We start from the raw sequence: 15,466 nt of genomic DNA on the forward strand, positions 1-15,466 counted from the left end.
GGTCCTAGTTCAAGGTTCTTGAGCTAGAAGTGGCGCCCTTGCCGCCCGCCTATTACGCCTAACTGCAGCGCCGGTTTTTAGTGGGGCCGTCCTATCGTTGATGGTTGTACAGCGGCTCAGCTTGAACTTGTTTCGTCCCAAATAGGACTACAAATAAACAATCTTTGTACTCAGACTACCTCAAGTCAACGACTTCGCCCCCAACAACGCATGGCACTTGCTGCATCCTGCTTTCTCCTTATGACTAGTACCAATTGATGGCTCTTTGCCCCAGGATTTGGGCAAGATGCTTGGGTGGGCCATTAAAAAGGGCTTCCAAGGCGCGACCGGCCCAACAGACGCGGCTGTTGGGACAGGTATGGCTTTAGAGCAAACGCACAATCATGGGTTCGTATTGACAGTAAGCAGACGATACAGCTCAGTTTGAGGCTCCAGATACCCCTGCACCAGTATTTGCAGCGCGCGCTATCAAGTATGCCCTATTCGGGACTCCAGTCCAGCCACGAGATGTGCCCGTAGAAGCCAAACGCGCCGAACCCACAACGACGACCAAAACTACCGCCACCACGGACGCAACCTCCAAGGACATAAAGTCGCCAATGCGGCCATCAGGCATTCTGCTGACTCCTGGAACTGGAACGGTGCGTCGGAAACGTGTATCTTTTGGTCATGATGTCAAAACCACGACTCATGGCGATCCGGATGCGTTGGCAGCAGGCGCAGATGGCACAGGTCAGACTCGCAAGAAGACAACACTCCAGCAAACTTTAGAGAACTCTCGCAGCACGAAGGCGAAGAAGCTCGCGCGTGGCTCCCATGGTACGACTGAAGGGAAACGTCCAGCGAAGGACGAGGGCAGAGCTCGAGCCAGACTTGCTGAATCGGACGAGGAGCATTCTGAAGGCGAGTGGGAAGACGAAATCTGCAACCACGACGTGACAGTGGATCTTAACGAGCCCCACTCCAGGTCGGGCAAGTACTGGAAGTCTGAGTTCACGAAGTACTCCGAGGATGCACGCATCGAGATGGCGAAGCTGGTCAAGTACAAGCATCTAGCCAAGCTCTATGCCGAGAAGAAAGACGCCGAGGCGGTCAACCTCAACCAGAAGCTCAAGGAGGAACAGCAAAAGATAGTCAAGATGGAGAAGAAGATCTCGGATCTGGCAGCACAGGTGGTTGACCAGCGAAAACGCGGCGTCGATACGGACACCGCTTCTCTGATGAAGAAACTGGCCGAAAAGACTGCGTTGGCCGTCGAATACCGAGAGCAGGTCAAGGACCTAGAGAAATCGCTCAAAATCCAGGAGTTATCCAATGCGAACCACCGCCGTATGGATGCCTCGCCTCGAACTGAGCAGGCCATTTACGACGCAAACCGAGAGCTTAAGAAAGTCAAGTCTGAGCTGAAAGAAATGAATAGCCTACGGCGGGAGGTGGAACGACTCAAGTCGGACTTGCTATATTCGCAACAACGAGCAACTAAACTAGGGGAGGAAAACAGGAGACTTGCCGATGAGGCATTTGAACCTTCCCGAGCCAAGAAATTGGAAAAGCAACTGCGAGAGGCTAAGGACCAGTCGCAGCAGAAGGATGACGAGCTCAAGAAGTTGAGGAAAGACTTTGATACATTTAAGGGCAATGCGAAGGCATCACATAGCCAAGCCATACAAGTCCTTCAAGAAAAGAATGACAAGATTGCGGAGCTAGAAAAGGAGATCAAGAATTTCAAGGCGAGGGATGACGCAGCCAGTCAACCAAGGAGTCTCAGTGCAAGTCTCGAGGAACACAAGAAAATCGCTCGAGGCCTGAGGTCGGACATCGAGTGCTTGAACAAGCCTACTAACGCCGCCAAATTCGCGTCCAGGCATCCGCCCAAGCGATCGGCTTCAGTTGAGGATTTTACTCTCGACATGACCCAGCGATCATTTCTCAATGACGACACTTATCCGAGACCCATGGAAACCGGGCTGTCACGCCGTTCTTCCATCGATTTCACTGACAGCATGTTCGATATTGACGAGCAGCTAAAGCGAGATAAGAAGCAGCAGATGGAATCCCTGAAGCGTGACCGAGAGCTGTTCACCGATGAGTTCGATTTTGGACGAACAGGCAATCAGGCGAAAGAGGCTCCATCACCGAATCCTTCCCAACCAGCGCATGGGTCTCGAAGGAGCGCAACAGATGTCTTATTCGACAAGTCAAACGTGTCATCGCCTAAGGACTCGCATCGGAGGAGAAATGACCGCATTACCTCCACCTCCAGTACGAATAAAGATGATATGATGCACGGTGCTCTGGACAGGATTACCTCTGGCAAGCCATCGTCGAGGTTCAGCCGACCACTTTCCCCCACCATAGAAGCACCAGGTATCGATCTTGTGCGAGACCGTTTTGCAAGACTTGGCGGTCTAGATTTGAACAATTCGGTCATGACGGCAAATACATCCCGCTGCACTCTTCCTGCGGAACGTCAGGCTGCTGCGAGGGCACGTCTGGAACAGAAGCGACGATCGAGGCGGGATGTCGGCAGTCGATTGAATGACAAGGAGAATTTTCGACCATGAGCAGGCCATGGGACTGTAACGAGTGATGGGCATGGGTAGGAGTTGATTGTTGATACCTCAAAGATAGTTAGTTGTGTTGTTGCACCGACGTTCATGGATGTTACGGAGTTGGCGTTTAGCGGGGATATGAATTAAGCGAGTACGTCGTATCTGCCAAGTACTCGCACGTCGTTCATTTCAAGTTGCACCTGTGACGTACTCGTACTTACCCTTCACAACATGAGCCTCGCACCAAACACGGAGACTCTTGAAGATCTCGAAAATGAAATCGCGGAGCTAGAGGCCCGGCTGCGGACAGCCAAACAACGCCTCGCCTCCACATTCCCTCAACGTGAACAAAATGGCAACGCCAACTCAAACGCTCTCCTCACCCAACCACCGCCTGGCCTATATGCCCCTGATTCCACCTCCTCACACCACTATCTCCTCCTCCTCTCCGACTCCGCCCTCCCGCTAGGCTCCTTCGCCTTCAGCTCCGGCCTCGAATCCTACCTAGCGCACAACAGGGGCGTTTCATCCTTCTCTACTTTCTTGCTGCTCTCCCTCTCTTCATACGCATCCACCACCCTTCCCTTTGTACTGGCCGCGCATCGCGATCCCGTCGCTGTTGCGGAATTGGACGATCAGCTCGATGCAGCTATTATCTGTACCGTTGGACGTCGGGCAAGTGTTGCGCAGGGGCGGGCGTTGTTGTCGATTTGGGAGAGGTCGTTTGTTAGGGGGGATGCTGGGGTCGGGGCGGGAGGAGTAGGGAATGAGAAGGACGAGAAAGGGGACCAGGTGTTGAGGAAATTTGCCCGGCGTTTGAGGTCTTCTTCCTCTTCTTCAGCGGCAACAATTTCGAAGTCATGGTCCTCGTCAAATGCGGACACGGATATACCACCCGTATCAGCCCACCTCGCCCCCCTCTTTGGCGCCATCTCCAAAGTGCTAGGCTTGACGCTGCAGCAGACGGCGTACGTGTTCCTGCTGAGCCACGTCAAGGCGCTCATCTCCGCCGCGGTGCGGGCGAGCGTGTTCGGACCGTACCAGGCGCAGAAGGTGTTGGCGGGGATGGAGGTACAGGCCATGATCACGGCGTTGGTGGAGAGGGAGTGGGAGACTAGGATCGAGGAGGCCGGGCAGAGCGTGCCGGTTATGGATTTGTGGATTGGGAGGCATGAGATGCTTTATTCGAGAATTTTCAATAGTTAGGCGAAGGTGATGGAGAGATGGACGCGGATGCGAAGATATGGTGGGCCATGCTGGTATCATATTGCAAGTGATGTTCTGACATGCACAATTTCAGGGACTCCTCTGAACATTCTGTGATGGAATATGGCCGTCTACTCGTCATCGTCATCGCTGTCATATGCCACTAAGGGCCCTGAAGATGCGGCTGGCGCCTTCTTCGGTGCTGCCGAGACGTTCGCCGTCTTCAACACAGCCAGCGTGCTACTGGAGAATATACCACCGTCTTCTTTCCTCTCTTCAATAGCCGGCAGCGCACCTCTATCGCCGTTTCCGTCCACCTCTCCGTTCTGATTCATGAGCCGTTGCTCGTGCTCTAACTCGTAGCCTGCTCTCCCCACCGGATTTACGGCCTGTGATCCCCTGGCGAAGTAAACATCATCCGGTGCCTCGTACCCATCCAGACCGAAGCTACTCTCAATTTTCCTCCGTTTCCGCGCCTCCGGATCCCGGCCCTCAATCTCGGCAATAAATGCCTCCGGCAGCGCCCTTCGTATAGCCTCCGCAGCCTGCTCCTCGACCCGCCGCGCCTCTCTTGCCTGTGCCATCGGATTTGGATCCGCCGTCGCCCACCGCACATTCAGAATTTCGCTGTGGTCGAGCGACTGGTGCGCCATCGCCTCCTTGGCGAACTGCGCATTCGCCTCGTTCGAGTATGTGATGAAGGCCACGCCGCGCGTGTTAAGAACCCGGATGCGCTCTACCTGTCCCCATTCTGCAAAGTGTCGCGCGACCACCTCCTCGATGTCATCCGTCACGTGTATCCGTCCGACGTATATAGTCCGGTTCTGGCGCATGAAGCTACCGACGCCTCCCATGTCGTCGCGGTAGTCCGAGTGCTTGTCGCGGCCGAAACAATCGATGTTCGGATTGAACATATCATGGATCCCGGGTAAGCGGTGCAGGTATTCGCAGTCCTGGCCCTTGGGGCAGATGCCGCGTGCGAAGAAGAGGCAGAAGTAGGATCCGGGGATCTTGTCAGCCTTGGTGTATCCGCTGTCCTTCGCAACGATGCATCTGCCCTTTGCAGCAGTTTGGCTCGAGGCCTTATCGTCGCGATCGCCGCCAGACCACTTGTTGTACCATATATTGAAGATGTTACCCTGCAGAAACGGTGGTCAGTATGACAATCCTGTCGAGAAAAAGGAAGAAAAATAAGAAGGAGCGGAAGTCGCGACATACAGTTTGAGGAGGAGGCTCTGAGGTGATAAAAGAGCTATCGACTTGGGGACGCGCTGGGCGTTTCTTGCGAATGATCTTCTTGACTTTTTTGGGTGCTGGTGCGGCGACTTCGCTCGATTGCGCGACGAGCGCCTGGTCATTTTCTTCTGCCATGGTTGCAAAAATTTTTGTTGAAGCAGCTGGAATGGAAATTTTATTGCGTAACTGCCAGGGTTTGTGACGGCTTGTAGGCGTAGATCAGGTCGCTGGTTATTTATATGCTCTGGGTCTGTTAGGACGCGAAGCTTTGAGACGTGAGGTTCGTGGCCAATTCAGGATGTCCGAATTTTGATTTCGGCCACTTTCTATCTCACAACTGTATCCACTCTTTACAATCAACCACTTCACAACTTCAGACATGCAAGGCTGTACACACAGCAGCATCAGGGAACATTTCTCTTTGGAATTATACGGACATGAAATGTTTCTCTACTGCTCTGATCTGGGGTAGAGGTATCGTTAGTCTACTATCTCAGTGAGGTGCCTGTAGCCACCATCTCCTCCTTCCTTTTCTTGCAATATGTCAAATCAGGAAGTGAAGAAATCGTTCTCAAAGTCTCGAAGAAGCAGCTCTAAGTTGAAGGTAAACAGTATGGTTACGCAGAAGGTTGGATACTTGCTTTGTACTTGTAGGGCACATCGGGATTTGCCAGTGAGACAAGCCCAGAAACGCATATCCACCTCGGTTTGCGAATTATCAGTTCTCGTAAGGCAGTCTATTCGCAATGAGCTACACAGTTCGATTTACACAACTAAACAACAAGTCTAAACCCAGTAACCGCATTAACCACCATAAGCTCCGTATTCCCGCACAGGGCACCTTTACTTGTGATCCTTTCTCTCTCTTCTTTAGTTCAGTATAGAGATTATATGGTATTTGTGGGATTGAGCACCACAGTTATGCCCTAGGCCGAAGGTGGTGTAGCTATCTTCCTTTCTTCCTTAAACATAGATAGTGTGAAGGTCAACCCTCGCAGACTCACTACAACCAGGTGACTTACAGCTGGAACACCTGCCATGGCAGTGCCAGATGGGAAGCCAATCATAACCCCTGCAGGAGCCCCGCCAAGCGTGGACGACTTAGTCGCGCTCCCTCAAACCTAAGTTGTCATCTTCTTTCCTTCGCTCCTTAGAGTAGAATCTTCGTCGATAGCACCTAATCGAGGTCTCTACCAATGCGATGCAACCCAGGTCGTGACAGATAGCAACAGCGCGTAGAGAAGACACAGCAATCAATACGAAATCCACACCTCGATTCGTTCTCGTTGTGTCTATTCTCGTTACAAGTAAAACTGTTCCTACTAGCGCTTTAACTGTAGCCTAGTAGCATGTTAAAGCCGAAGATGTAAGCAAAGAACACGATGAAAGCGCCCTTCACGCTCGCTAGGCCGCTGAGCCTAACTCGAATAAAGTATTTACTAACTTAGTAGCGATTAGAAAGGTATAAGATAAGTGAGAGAAGCGAATAGGGTTAATATCGCCCGAGGAAGAGCTATAGTTTTCTACAAGGAGGCCTTTTACAAGTGGCACGAAGAAACCGTGATCCTAATTAAGCGTGTGTTGGTTATTACAACTGAAAACGAAGTTGTGGCATTGCTTACTGAGATCTAATGAAAATAGCGGTGCCTTCAAAATGGCGGCGCCTGTACAAATCAATGAGTCCTTATTGCTACAAACTTCAGAATATGCATATATAAAATTTTCTCTGCATAAACGACTAGCTACCTTTAGCAACTCCAGTACGATACTCCAACACCAAACTTGTGACCTCGTACAAAGTACTGGCAGTTGAATAAACTTACAAAGTTATAACTTAACACACCAGCTAAGCAACTTGTAGTCGTCCGACATCGTACGGTTCTCAAGTTCTCCAGGCCTTCCCGCAATATGCACTCTGAGCGTTTCCCCAGCTTTTGTCCCCCCGGCTGGTGGTAACCCTGTCCTGCTAGTGTCACCTTAACCCACACAAGCTCCCCCCTCCTCATCAAGGTGGACCTAACCTCGGCCAAGTTTCGACACTGCCGGTCCCGCCGTTTGACAACGCCTCGGCGCCAATCCGACCTCTCTATATAGTTCAATGGATTCATTGTTCCTTTACAACTGAGGCTGCTTCCATTATCGTCGTGGTTTAGTGTGTGATCTAATTGTCAACGCCGTTTAACAGTCATGTCAGCCCAGATTCCCGCCTTGGTATGATGACCTCCCAGAAACGCTAGCTCGAGCTCCAGTACTGACAGCCAGCCACCGCCAGGTCGTAAATCGCGTCAGCGACAAAGCGAAGAGGACATTAGATATTGTAGCCAAGTTTGTCGAGGAAGAATGCATCCCCGCCGACCCCGTGCTCGAGGCCCAAATCGGCGAGGGCGCTTCGCGATGGGAGCAACACCCAGCCATCGTTGAAGACCTGAAGGCAAAGGCAAAGAAGTTGGGCTTGTGGAACATGTTCTTGCCCAAGGGACACTACAAGGAGTCGCCTGGGTACACCAACCTGGAATATGGATTGATGGCAGAATGGCTGGGCAAGTCTCGGGTCGCCTCCGAGGCTACCAACTGCGCTGCTCCTGACACAGGAAACATGGAGGTTTTGGCTAAGTATGGCAATGACGCACAGAAGGCTCAGTGGCTGAAGCCTCTGATGGAGGGACAGATCCGGTCAGCTTTCCTTATGACAGAGCCTGATATTGCGTCTTCGGATGCTACGAACATCGAATTGAAAATCGTGAAGGACGGCAACGATTACGTTCTGAACGGCGCGGTAAGATTTACTCCGACGCACCATCCACGCTGCATTAGCTAATGGCCTTTAGAAATGGTGGTCAAGTGGAGCTGGTGATCCCCGATGCAAGATCTACATTGTCATGGGCAAGTCAGATCCCAACAATAAGGACCCTTACAAGCAACAATCTGTTATCCTCGTGCCGGCCGGCGCCAAGGGCATCGCAATCCATCGCATGTTGAACGTGTACGGATACGACGACGCGCCGCATGGACACGGCCACATCACCTTCAAGGATGTCAGAGTGCCAGCAACCAACATGGTGCTCGGCGAAGGTTGTGGTTTTGAAATCATCCAGGGTCGTCTCGGACCAGGCCGTATACACCACGCCATGCGATCCATTGGTGCTGCGGAGCGAGCCCTCGAGTGGATGTTGATGAGGATCAACGATCCGAAGAAGACGCCCTTCAAGAAGCAGCTGAAGGAACACGGCGTTATCCTCGAATGGGTTGCCAAGTCACGTATCGAGATCGATGCCGCGCGCTTGATCGTGCTCAACGCTGCGGTCAAGATGGACGACCTGGGACCGAAGGCGACATTGAAGGAGATCGCGGAGGCCAAGGTACTTGTACCGCAGACGGCCCTGACGGTCATCGATCGCGCAGTCCAGGCATTTGGAGGGGCTGGCGTCAGTCAAGATACACCTCTGGCCAACATGTGGGCGCAGATCAGGACTCTCCGTTTGGCAGATGGGCCAGACGAGGTTCACCTCCAGCAGATGGGCCGAAACGAAAACAAAAGGGGCATGGCAGTGACTCAGAAGATTCTCGGGCAGAAAGAGAAAACGGAGCAGTTGTTGAAGCAGTATGGTGTGCAGACGCTACAGCCCGGTACCAACATTAAGCACCGCCTGTGATGATCATTGTATGATATACGCATGTATCCTCAGCTTGAAAATTCACGATTCTTCACATTCATGGCTGCAGCAGTTGCGGAGTGGCCGGCTCGAGGTCACCCCTGTATTCCCTCTGACCATGCATGCATTAATGACCTGTGTTGCCAAATTAAGGCAATCCAATATTGATCTCCATGAGTGAGTCAGTGTAAACTTCGCACGGTAGTTATGGTGTCGCATGACAGAATGATTTCTCGTTGGTAGGACAACATGTTCTGTTCTTCGATACAGCGGGTCTTGATGGTGGACGGGGCCCTAGAGCTCAGAATGGGCCTGCCTCTTACGTAGTTGGCAACCCCTGCGGTTGCCCGGTCAGCATGCCAGCAGGCCCCGCAACTGTTGACTTTCCGCCCTCCGGCAGTCCCAGAGTCGACAGTTTCTGAAGGAGCTCCACAACTATATTGAGTATTGAAAGTCTCGATCTTCCTGTCAATAGACCCAGACTGCCGGTGCCCGATAAAACACATCAGTCAATCACACTTGCATCCGGACAATCAATCTGCATTTCCAGAAGATCATTCTCACTCGCACCATCACCAACCACTATTGCGCCGCCATCTGCATCCATCCATCTATCAAAGCTCAGCGAGCCAATTCAGCTTTGTGTCTTTGCTCTCGCTGATACCAGAATCAAACAATTACAATGTCGTCCAACGTACTCGCAAGCAAGGACGTTAACGCCAACATGACCTCTCAGGACGGCTCTGCCAAGGGCGATGTTAAGAGCATGGAATACCATCGCCAGGCCCTTCAGGCCAAGATTGAGGAGGAGAAGTAAGTCTAACGATGCAACATCATCGCATCCCAAGAAACCCGCCATACTAACCCGATTGGCTTCCAACAGGAACGGAAAGACTTACGTCTCGCCTTCCGACACCATCATGAGCCCTTGCACCGCAAAGCTGAATGCCTATCGCAACAAGCAAGTTAGCAAGTAAGCACACCTCTACACGCGCTAATGTACAACCACCGCTAGAGACGGCTGCTAACCCTGATTCTTTCCACAGAGCCAAGCCGAAGTCCCTCTTCGCCCAAGCATCGTCCAAGAAGTTTGAAGGCGAGAACGTCCTCGGTGCCAAGAACACCAAGCCGTCTTCTCCGTATTCATCGTAAACGGACACGCGCAATCCCTTTCCGCTTTGTGGCAGAAGCCGGTTTTTGCTTTGGACATTGGGCGATTCGCTTGCTTAGGGGTGGACGGATAATGGAACGGTTACTTGACAGATTTCTCATGACATAGGCTCTCTCTCTCTCTTCATAACCAGAGAAGAAGAGCATAGGGAAGGAAGGTTTTGCTTTGTTTTGCTTTGCTTTGCTCTCGTTGTATCATACAGGGACAGGCGTCTTACGAGCACTAGGCGTTTTTAGAGGAGAGGACGTTGTAGGTTTACACCTCTCGACCGGATGAACAGGTCCATCACGATATGATATGACACAATAGATGCGGAATTACGACTGAATGCGAGTGCTGCTTTCTTGTGACATCAACATTGTTTGCTGTATTTGGTGCCCAAGCAGACAAACCTACGCCTTATAACCACTAACTATGTAGACGACGTCTTGATCTGCCACCGGATGCGACAGCCCAACCCTCTGGGGGACATGTCTCGCGCTTGCCCCCCACACCAAGGCGTACTTGTACGTATCCTTCAGCGTCCTATGGATGCGATCACATACATCCTCGATGGTGCTGTTGCTCCTCACAATAAGCGCCTCACTAAAGTCTGGGTCAATACCTTTCCGTTTAGTGTAGATGCGAATCAGCTTGAGCTCGTCCCAGCACCGCTCGACGACATCCTGGATGCCGAGGTCGAGCTCGCAGCTCATGACGACGGTCTGGGGCTCACGGGCCAGCTTGTCGAGGAAGTCGAGCGACACGCTGTCGATCTTGTTGTACACGTACAGGCACTTGATGTACTTGCGGTGGTCCTTCATGATGACGTCGATCAGGTCGTCCACCGTCGCGTCCTCGTCCCGCACCAGCACCTCGCAGTTCAGCATCTTGTAGTCCCGAAGGATGTTGTACAGCATCTTCTCGTCGAGGTTCTTCGGCGGCGATTGAAAGGTGATCTTCATGCCGCCCGCTTTCTTCGGCTTGAGGTAGATGTTGCTGCAGAACATGAGCTTTCTTTCCACCGACAACTTAGCTTGACTTGACTTACGGCGGCTCTCTGTTCAACCGGATCCCCACTGCCTCCAACTCAGCCTCCAGAAGCGCCCGCTGCTCGGCCTTCTTGGTCGCGTCGAGCACCATCAGAATCAAATCGCTCGTCTTGGCTGCCGAGATGACCTGTCGCCCACGCCCCTTACCTTCCGAAGCTCCTTCAATGATACCGGGTAGATCAAGCAGCTGGATTTCGGCGCCACCGTATTCGAGTACACCCGGGATTGCCGTCAGGGTTGTGAAAGAGTACGAAGCAACTTCCGACTTCGTCTTGGTTACTTTAGACAAGAACGTCGATTTTCCCACGGACGGAAACCCGACGAGGGCTATTCGGGCATCACCGCTTTTGCTGACGTCGAAGCCGGAGCCGCCACCGCCGCCGGCTCCGGGGCCGGGTTCGAGGAGTTGTGCGCGAAGTCGGGCGAGCTTTCTGGCGAGATGTTAGGAACGTTATCCCCGGCGCAGTTCCGACAGTGGGGGAGACTGTACCCTTTCAACAGACCAAGGTGGTATTCTAGAGGTTTGTCAACATGCGAGGTTGCAAAAACGCCCTGGTTCATTTCTGCTTACCTGTGGCCTTGTTCTCTGAAATTTTGAAGCCGTGTCAGAACCTCGTGTTCTCTCATATTGCATTGATTACATAGATCTCACTCTGCGTCCTCCTCATCTCATCCTCAATCCTGTCACAGTGTGAGTCTCCAAACGCTTGAAAAATGGAAAGACTTCTCACTCCTTGATTTTCTCCGTAATGTTCACCATCTCGGCGACTTTGGCGACTCAACTCGCCGCGATCACAGGGATAAAGGAAGTGCAACTAGTCTACGAGCCTTTACAGGCTGGGTTGATGGATTAATCCTAGACTTTAGAGTCGCAATTCAAAAGTTCAAATAGCGGGACAGTCGACATGGCAAAATCGCATCCATGGTGGGGTGAGCCCTTACCGCTTGCCTAATATGCATGATCGTAAGGCGAAGAGGGGCTCGGCTCAAACAACGTTAGTCGAAGTTGAAGCTACAGGGTAGGTTCCCTACCGCTTCCGGGTAGCTCAAGGGTCACTTCTCTGATGAAATACACTTAAGAACCTCGGACATAAAGTTGTCCTCCACATGGCTAATAATACGGAAGCGACGGCTCAGGTGGACTCAGTACAATCCGTGTTTGGCAGTCCAATCCCATTGTTCCGCAATATTTCTGCAGAGCTTTAAACCGCAAGATCGAGGCTTCTATTGTTGAAATGGAGCAGCAACTGCCCCGTCAACTGCATGATGCTCTAGCAATGCCAGGGCGGTCTTTCCACGTTGAAGTCGTCAGCCATACTGATGTAACCTCAGCTACTTTACGTGTGGAATCTCAACCCAAATGTTATCAGTCTTTATTCTGAAGCCGCCTTAAGTCTTTAAAACAGTGGATGTAGTTTGCTGTTACATTGATCTCCAATTCAGTGATGTCATAGTGAATCAGTTTTTGCGTCAGTCCGCACTCGCTTTTGGTTTGCTTCAAAACCGTTGAACTCGGGGCATCATCCCTGGTACCCTGGAACATAGAAGACAAGACTCGAGCCGCGACTGAACAACTCACTTCAGTAATCCGTCACCACAATGATCTCAACCTCAGTCCAAAAAGTCAACCACGAAACCGGCGCAGCCCGCACCACCCTCCTACGCACCCACGCCCATGCCTTCTGCCAATCCCTCCTCTCGGCCCCTCCACCACGCGAGCTGCTCTCCCAGCACTTCATCCCCGATTCCAAAGACAGAAAACCCACAATCTTCGAGCACGGCCCCTCCTGGGCAACCTCGCGGCTGCCGTTCCTAGGCCGCGAGTTCATTGGAGTAGATGAGTGCGAGAAGTACTTCACTGTTCTGTCCGAGACGCTGAAGATGAAATTAAGCAAGGGCAGCTTCCCAAGCGTAGACGGCTTTGTGGTGGACGCAGAGAAGAACGAGGTGTGTGTTGTGGGGAAGGGGAGGTTTGAAAGCGTGAGCACGGGACGAAGTTGGGAGGAGCAGTTCTCGTATGTTCTAGGGGGTTGGGATGAGCAGGGGAAATTGGGGAACTGGCATATTTGGGCAGATCCGTTGAGTGCTTGGGTGGCGTTGGGGGAGGAGGACATAGAGGGATGGGGGAAGGGGGAGCATAGGTCCTTAGGGATGTGAATAAACGGAAGAAAGGTACGCAGGGTACAAATGGAGAGTTTGAGGGCAATCACAATCTCTATATCCATAACTCATCTTGTGGGACGGCCAGTAGTAGTATAAGGACTTTCTATTGCGTAGCAGAATCACATGGTAAGCTTACGTTGGTCATCGCGTTAAAAAGTCGTATAGCACCTCCTGCTGGCCATAGCTGGACTTGTAACTCGGCTGAAAAGACAATTCATCCAATCGAATAGGGGTGTGGCCTGCTTGCAACTTGCATTACTAGAGTTTATAGTGGATCAGTGCATTCAACGCCACATGCTAGAGAGGAGAATCAATCATCATTAGAATTGTATATATTAGATAAGTAGACAGTTTCAAGGCTAAATAGTGTATGGGCATCAGAGCAGAAATCATGCAATATGTCGAACTTCTTGTTTTTAAAGGGGCACCTCCCGGTATTGATACCAATTAGTCACATGTACCAACTCCTAACCCACATGGCCTATTTGACGTATTATAGCAAGAGCGAACGATCTTTACAAACTCTCCCTCCCTAAACTAAGAGTGTTCTCGTCAGAGTCTTTCATCTCAAAATCTGGATCCTGAATTCTTGAAATACCCCGGTGATGCGAATGCCTATTTGAGATAAGTTAGCGTTTACAGCGACCCCAAAACGTCTACGCGACTCTTAGGTACCGATGTCTCAACTCAATTTGGAATTATGAGGTCAAGAGGCCTGTTCTATACATATGATACCTTGACATCGAAGAATTTCATTTCCCACCGCCTTAGTCACTTTACATGTGTTCGTTCTGGTACTCACGGACTTGCCATCGCTTGAGGGAAATTCTCCTGACAATGCAGATATCTTAACGGATCCGAGCATTACGTGATTATGACTTCGAGTGACCCAACTTGGCATCGAAATGGACTCAGTTGCAATAGGGTATAGCCTTCCATATCTCGAGGGCTGCGAAACTGAATCAGCAACCGTATAACTTAGTTAGGCAAGATCAGACCGACAAAAGACCGCTAATTTACTAACCAGAGTACATCATTCAAAGAAGGTTTCTGGTGATCAAGGGCCATCGAGAATCCCAAATATACAATCTGGTAGAAATGAACGCCTATTTATATACCGCATTAGCTTCGATGCAGTATCCCAAATTGCCACAATCAAAAAATTAAAACCCTGACAATGCCATGGCATAGTATGGATTGCCAGCTTGCCGGCCTCAGCACGCAGTAGCGGGACAGTAGCGGGATCGCTAGCATGTACGATCCATCCAATGGGGCTGCTTGAGTTAGCAGTTGTTGGATGTAATGATACGCCATGCCTGGATTTATACCCGTTGCGTACTGGGCGGGCGCCTTGTTGGGGTAGGTCAGATAGCGTTTGCTAATCTGCGGGGTGCAGCATCCTTCTTAACTTTAGCAAAGCGAAACAGACGGCTTTTATGCATGATGAGCTGCTAGGCGAGACTAATTGCGATTGTTGGGACGATGGGGAAACGGGGAGCTTTGCGGGGCCATCGTAAGGAAGAGTTGGCGGGTAAGGGGTTTCTAGTCAGGTATGGGGAGATGGACGTGTGACACTCGATCTTTTAAGAGATCCACTCGCCATTTTATGACAGACTGCTAGAATGAGTAGGTGAACTTGAATGTTAACGGGTAGGTCCAGGTCTCCGAGGTCTTATTTCGCTAAATAGAGAGCGAATCTCATTTATTCTCGACTGTTTTAGGATCTGAAGTGTCGACTGCCACTACTTTCGTATTTTTAGCACCTTATTAATATATCAGTAGTCTCTAGTGTTGTAGCGAATATGAAGATTCTAGAGCACAGCGATGGTCTCGCTTTATAGTACTGCAGCTCCACAAGATTATAGTCTACATTCGTGTCTTGGTTATTACAAATATACCTAATAGGGCGAGGCTGTGCGATATGCCGCTATGATCATGCTTTATTTCCCTTGATTTTGTACAGCATTGAAGTTATATATCTGTGTCAACTATCTGCGTTGCTGAGAAGCATAAGATGGCAAGTTTATTGCTTGAGCACATCTCTCTTTTCTTTCTCTGATGACTTCCAATGCTCTAAACTCACCACAACTCTACATCACGCGAACATGAAGCCTGAGTTTGGATGAACAGATGTTGGGATCACTCTTGCCGCAGAGGTCATAATTATGCCATGAAGCGATGAATAAATAGTAGCCTTGGCTATGGCTGCAATTCAATCAGATCGGAACTGAGTTTCCCCCAGACTGCAACTTGGTAATGACTCTGGGGATACACTATGCCAAAGAGCAGAGTAGAGTCCGGTGAATCATGAACAAGTGTCCATAAATTCGTGTTTTTTCACTAATCTGGTGACAGAATCAGTCACATGTCCAACTTGCATGACCAAACGAGCTTCTGTGCAGGACGAAGGCCAACAATTTGACATATTTGTACCACACATGAGAACAAAGATCA

The 15,466-nt window shown here is 50.8% G+C and overlaps 6 protein-coding genes across 6 annotated transcripts; 4 read left to right on the plus strand and 2 right to left on the minus strand.

Moving 5' to 3' along the window:
- Window positions 1–286: 286 nt before the first annotated feature.
- BCR38DRAFT_453765 (uncharacterized protein) lies at window positions 287–3,758 on the plus strand (the record flags this gene model as incomplete). Its single annotated transcript, XM_040861631.1, has 10 exons — window positions 287–356; window positions 409–941; window positions 978–1,037; window positions 1,077–1,091; window positions 1,125–1,271; window positions 1,305–1,670; window positions 1,704–1,773; window positions 1,804–2,469; window positions 2,818–3,278; window positions 3,345–3,758. The coding sequence occupies 10 exons, from the start codon at window positions 287–289 to the stop codon at window positions 3,756–3,758; spliced, it is 2,802 nt and encodes a 933-aa protein (XP_040720740.1).
- Window positions 3,759–3,889: 131 nt separating this feature from the next.
- Window positions 3,890–5,129, minus strand: BCR38DRAFT_479668 (RNA recognition domain-containing protein; the record flags this gene model as incomplete). The annotated part of the gene is made up of 2 exons (XM_040863182.1): window positions 3,890–4,897; window positions 4,977–5,129. 2 exons carry the CDS (start codon window positions 5,127–5,129, stop codon window positions 3,890–3,892), a joined length of 1,161 nt encoding a protein of 386 aa, XP_040720741.1.
- A 1,589-nt stretch (window positions 5,130–6,718) lies between these two features.
- On the plus strand, window positions 6,719–8,816 carry BCR38DRAFT_358300 (acyl-CoA dehydrogenase domain-containing protein). Its single transcript, XM_040857136.1, has 3 exons — window positions 6,719–7,205; window positions 7,267–7,770; window positions 7,823–8,816. The coding sequence occupies exons 1-3, from the start codon at window positions 7,182–7,184 to the stop codon at window positions 8,645–8,647; spliced, it is 1,353 nt and encodes a 450-aa protein (XP_040720742.1). The 5' UTR covers window positions 6,719–7,181; the 3' UTR covers window positions 8,648–8,816.
- Window positions 8,817–9,329: 513 nt separating this feature from the next.
- On the plus strand, window positions 9,330–9,799 carry BCR38DRAFT_479670 (uncharacterized protein; the record flags this gene model as incomplete). The annotated part of the gene is made up of 3 exons (XM_040863183.1): window positions 9,330–9,460; window positions 9,531–9,620; window positions 9,694–9,799. 3 exons carry the CDS (start codon window positions 9,330–9,332, stop codon window positions 9,797–9,799), a joined length of 327 nt encoding a protein of 108 aa, XP_040720743.1.
- Window positions 9,800–10,129: 330 nt separating this feature from the next.
- Window positions 10,130–11,788, minus strand: BCR38DRAFT_416044 (putative GTP-binding protein). Its single transcript, XM_040859078.1, has 6 exons — window positions 11,581–11,788; window positions 11,502–11,530; window positions 11,421–11,435; window positions 11,340–11,364; window positions 10,849–11,280; window positions 10,130–10,796 (listed from the first exon to the last, which is right to left on the minus strand). The coding sequence occupies exons 1-6, from the start codon at window positions 11,607–11,609 to the stop codon at window positions 10,211–10,213; spliced, it is 1,116 nt and encodes a 371-aa protein (XP_040720744.1). The 5' UTR covers window positions 11,610–11,788; the 3' UTR covers window positions 10,130–10,210.
- Window positions 11,789–12,448: 660 nt separating this feature from the next.
- BCR38DRAFT_479672 (uncharacterized protein) lies at window positions 12,449–13,006 on the plus strand (the record flags this gene model as incomplete). The annotated part of the gene is made up of 1 exon (XM_040863184.1): window positions 12,449–13,006. One exon carries the CDS (start codon window positions 12,449–12,451, stop codon window positions 13,004–13,006), a length of 558 nt encoding a protein of 185 aa, XP_040720745.1.
- Window positions 13,007–15,466: the final 2,460 nt, after the last annotated feature.

Source organism: Pseudomassariella vexata (genome assembly GCF_002105095.1).
Source record: "Pseudomassariella vexata strain CBS 129021 chromosome Unknown BCR38scaffold_1, whole genome shotgun sequence".
NCBI lineage: Eukaryota > Fungi > Ascomycota > Sordariomycetes > Amphisphaeriales > Pseudomassariaceae > Pseudomassariella > Pseudomassariella vexata.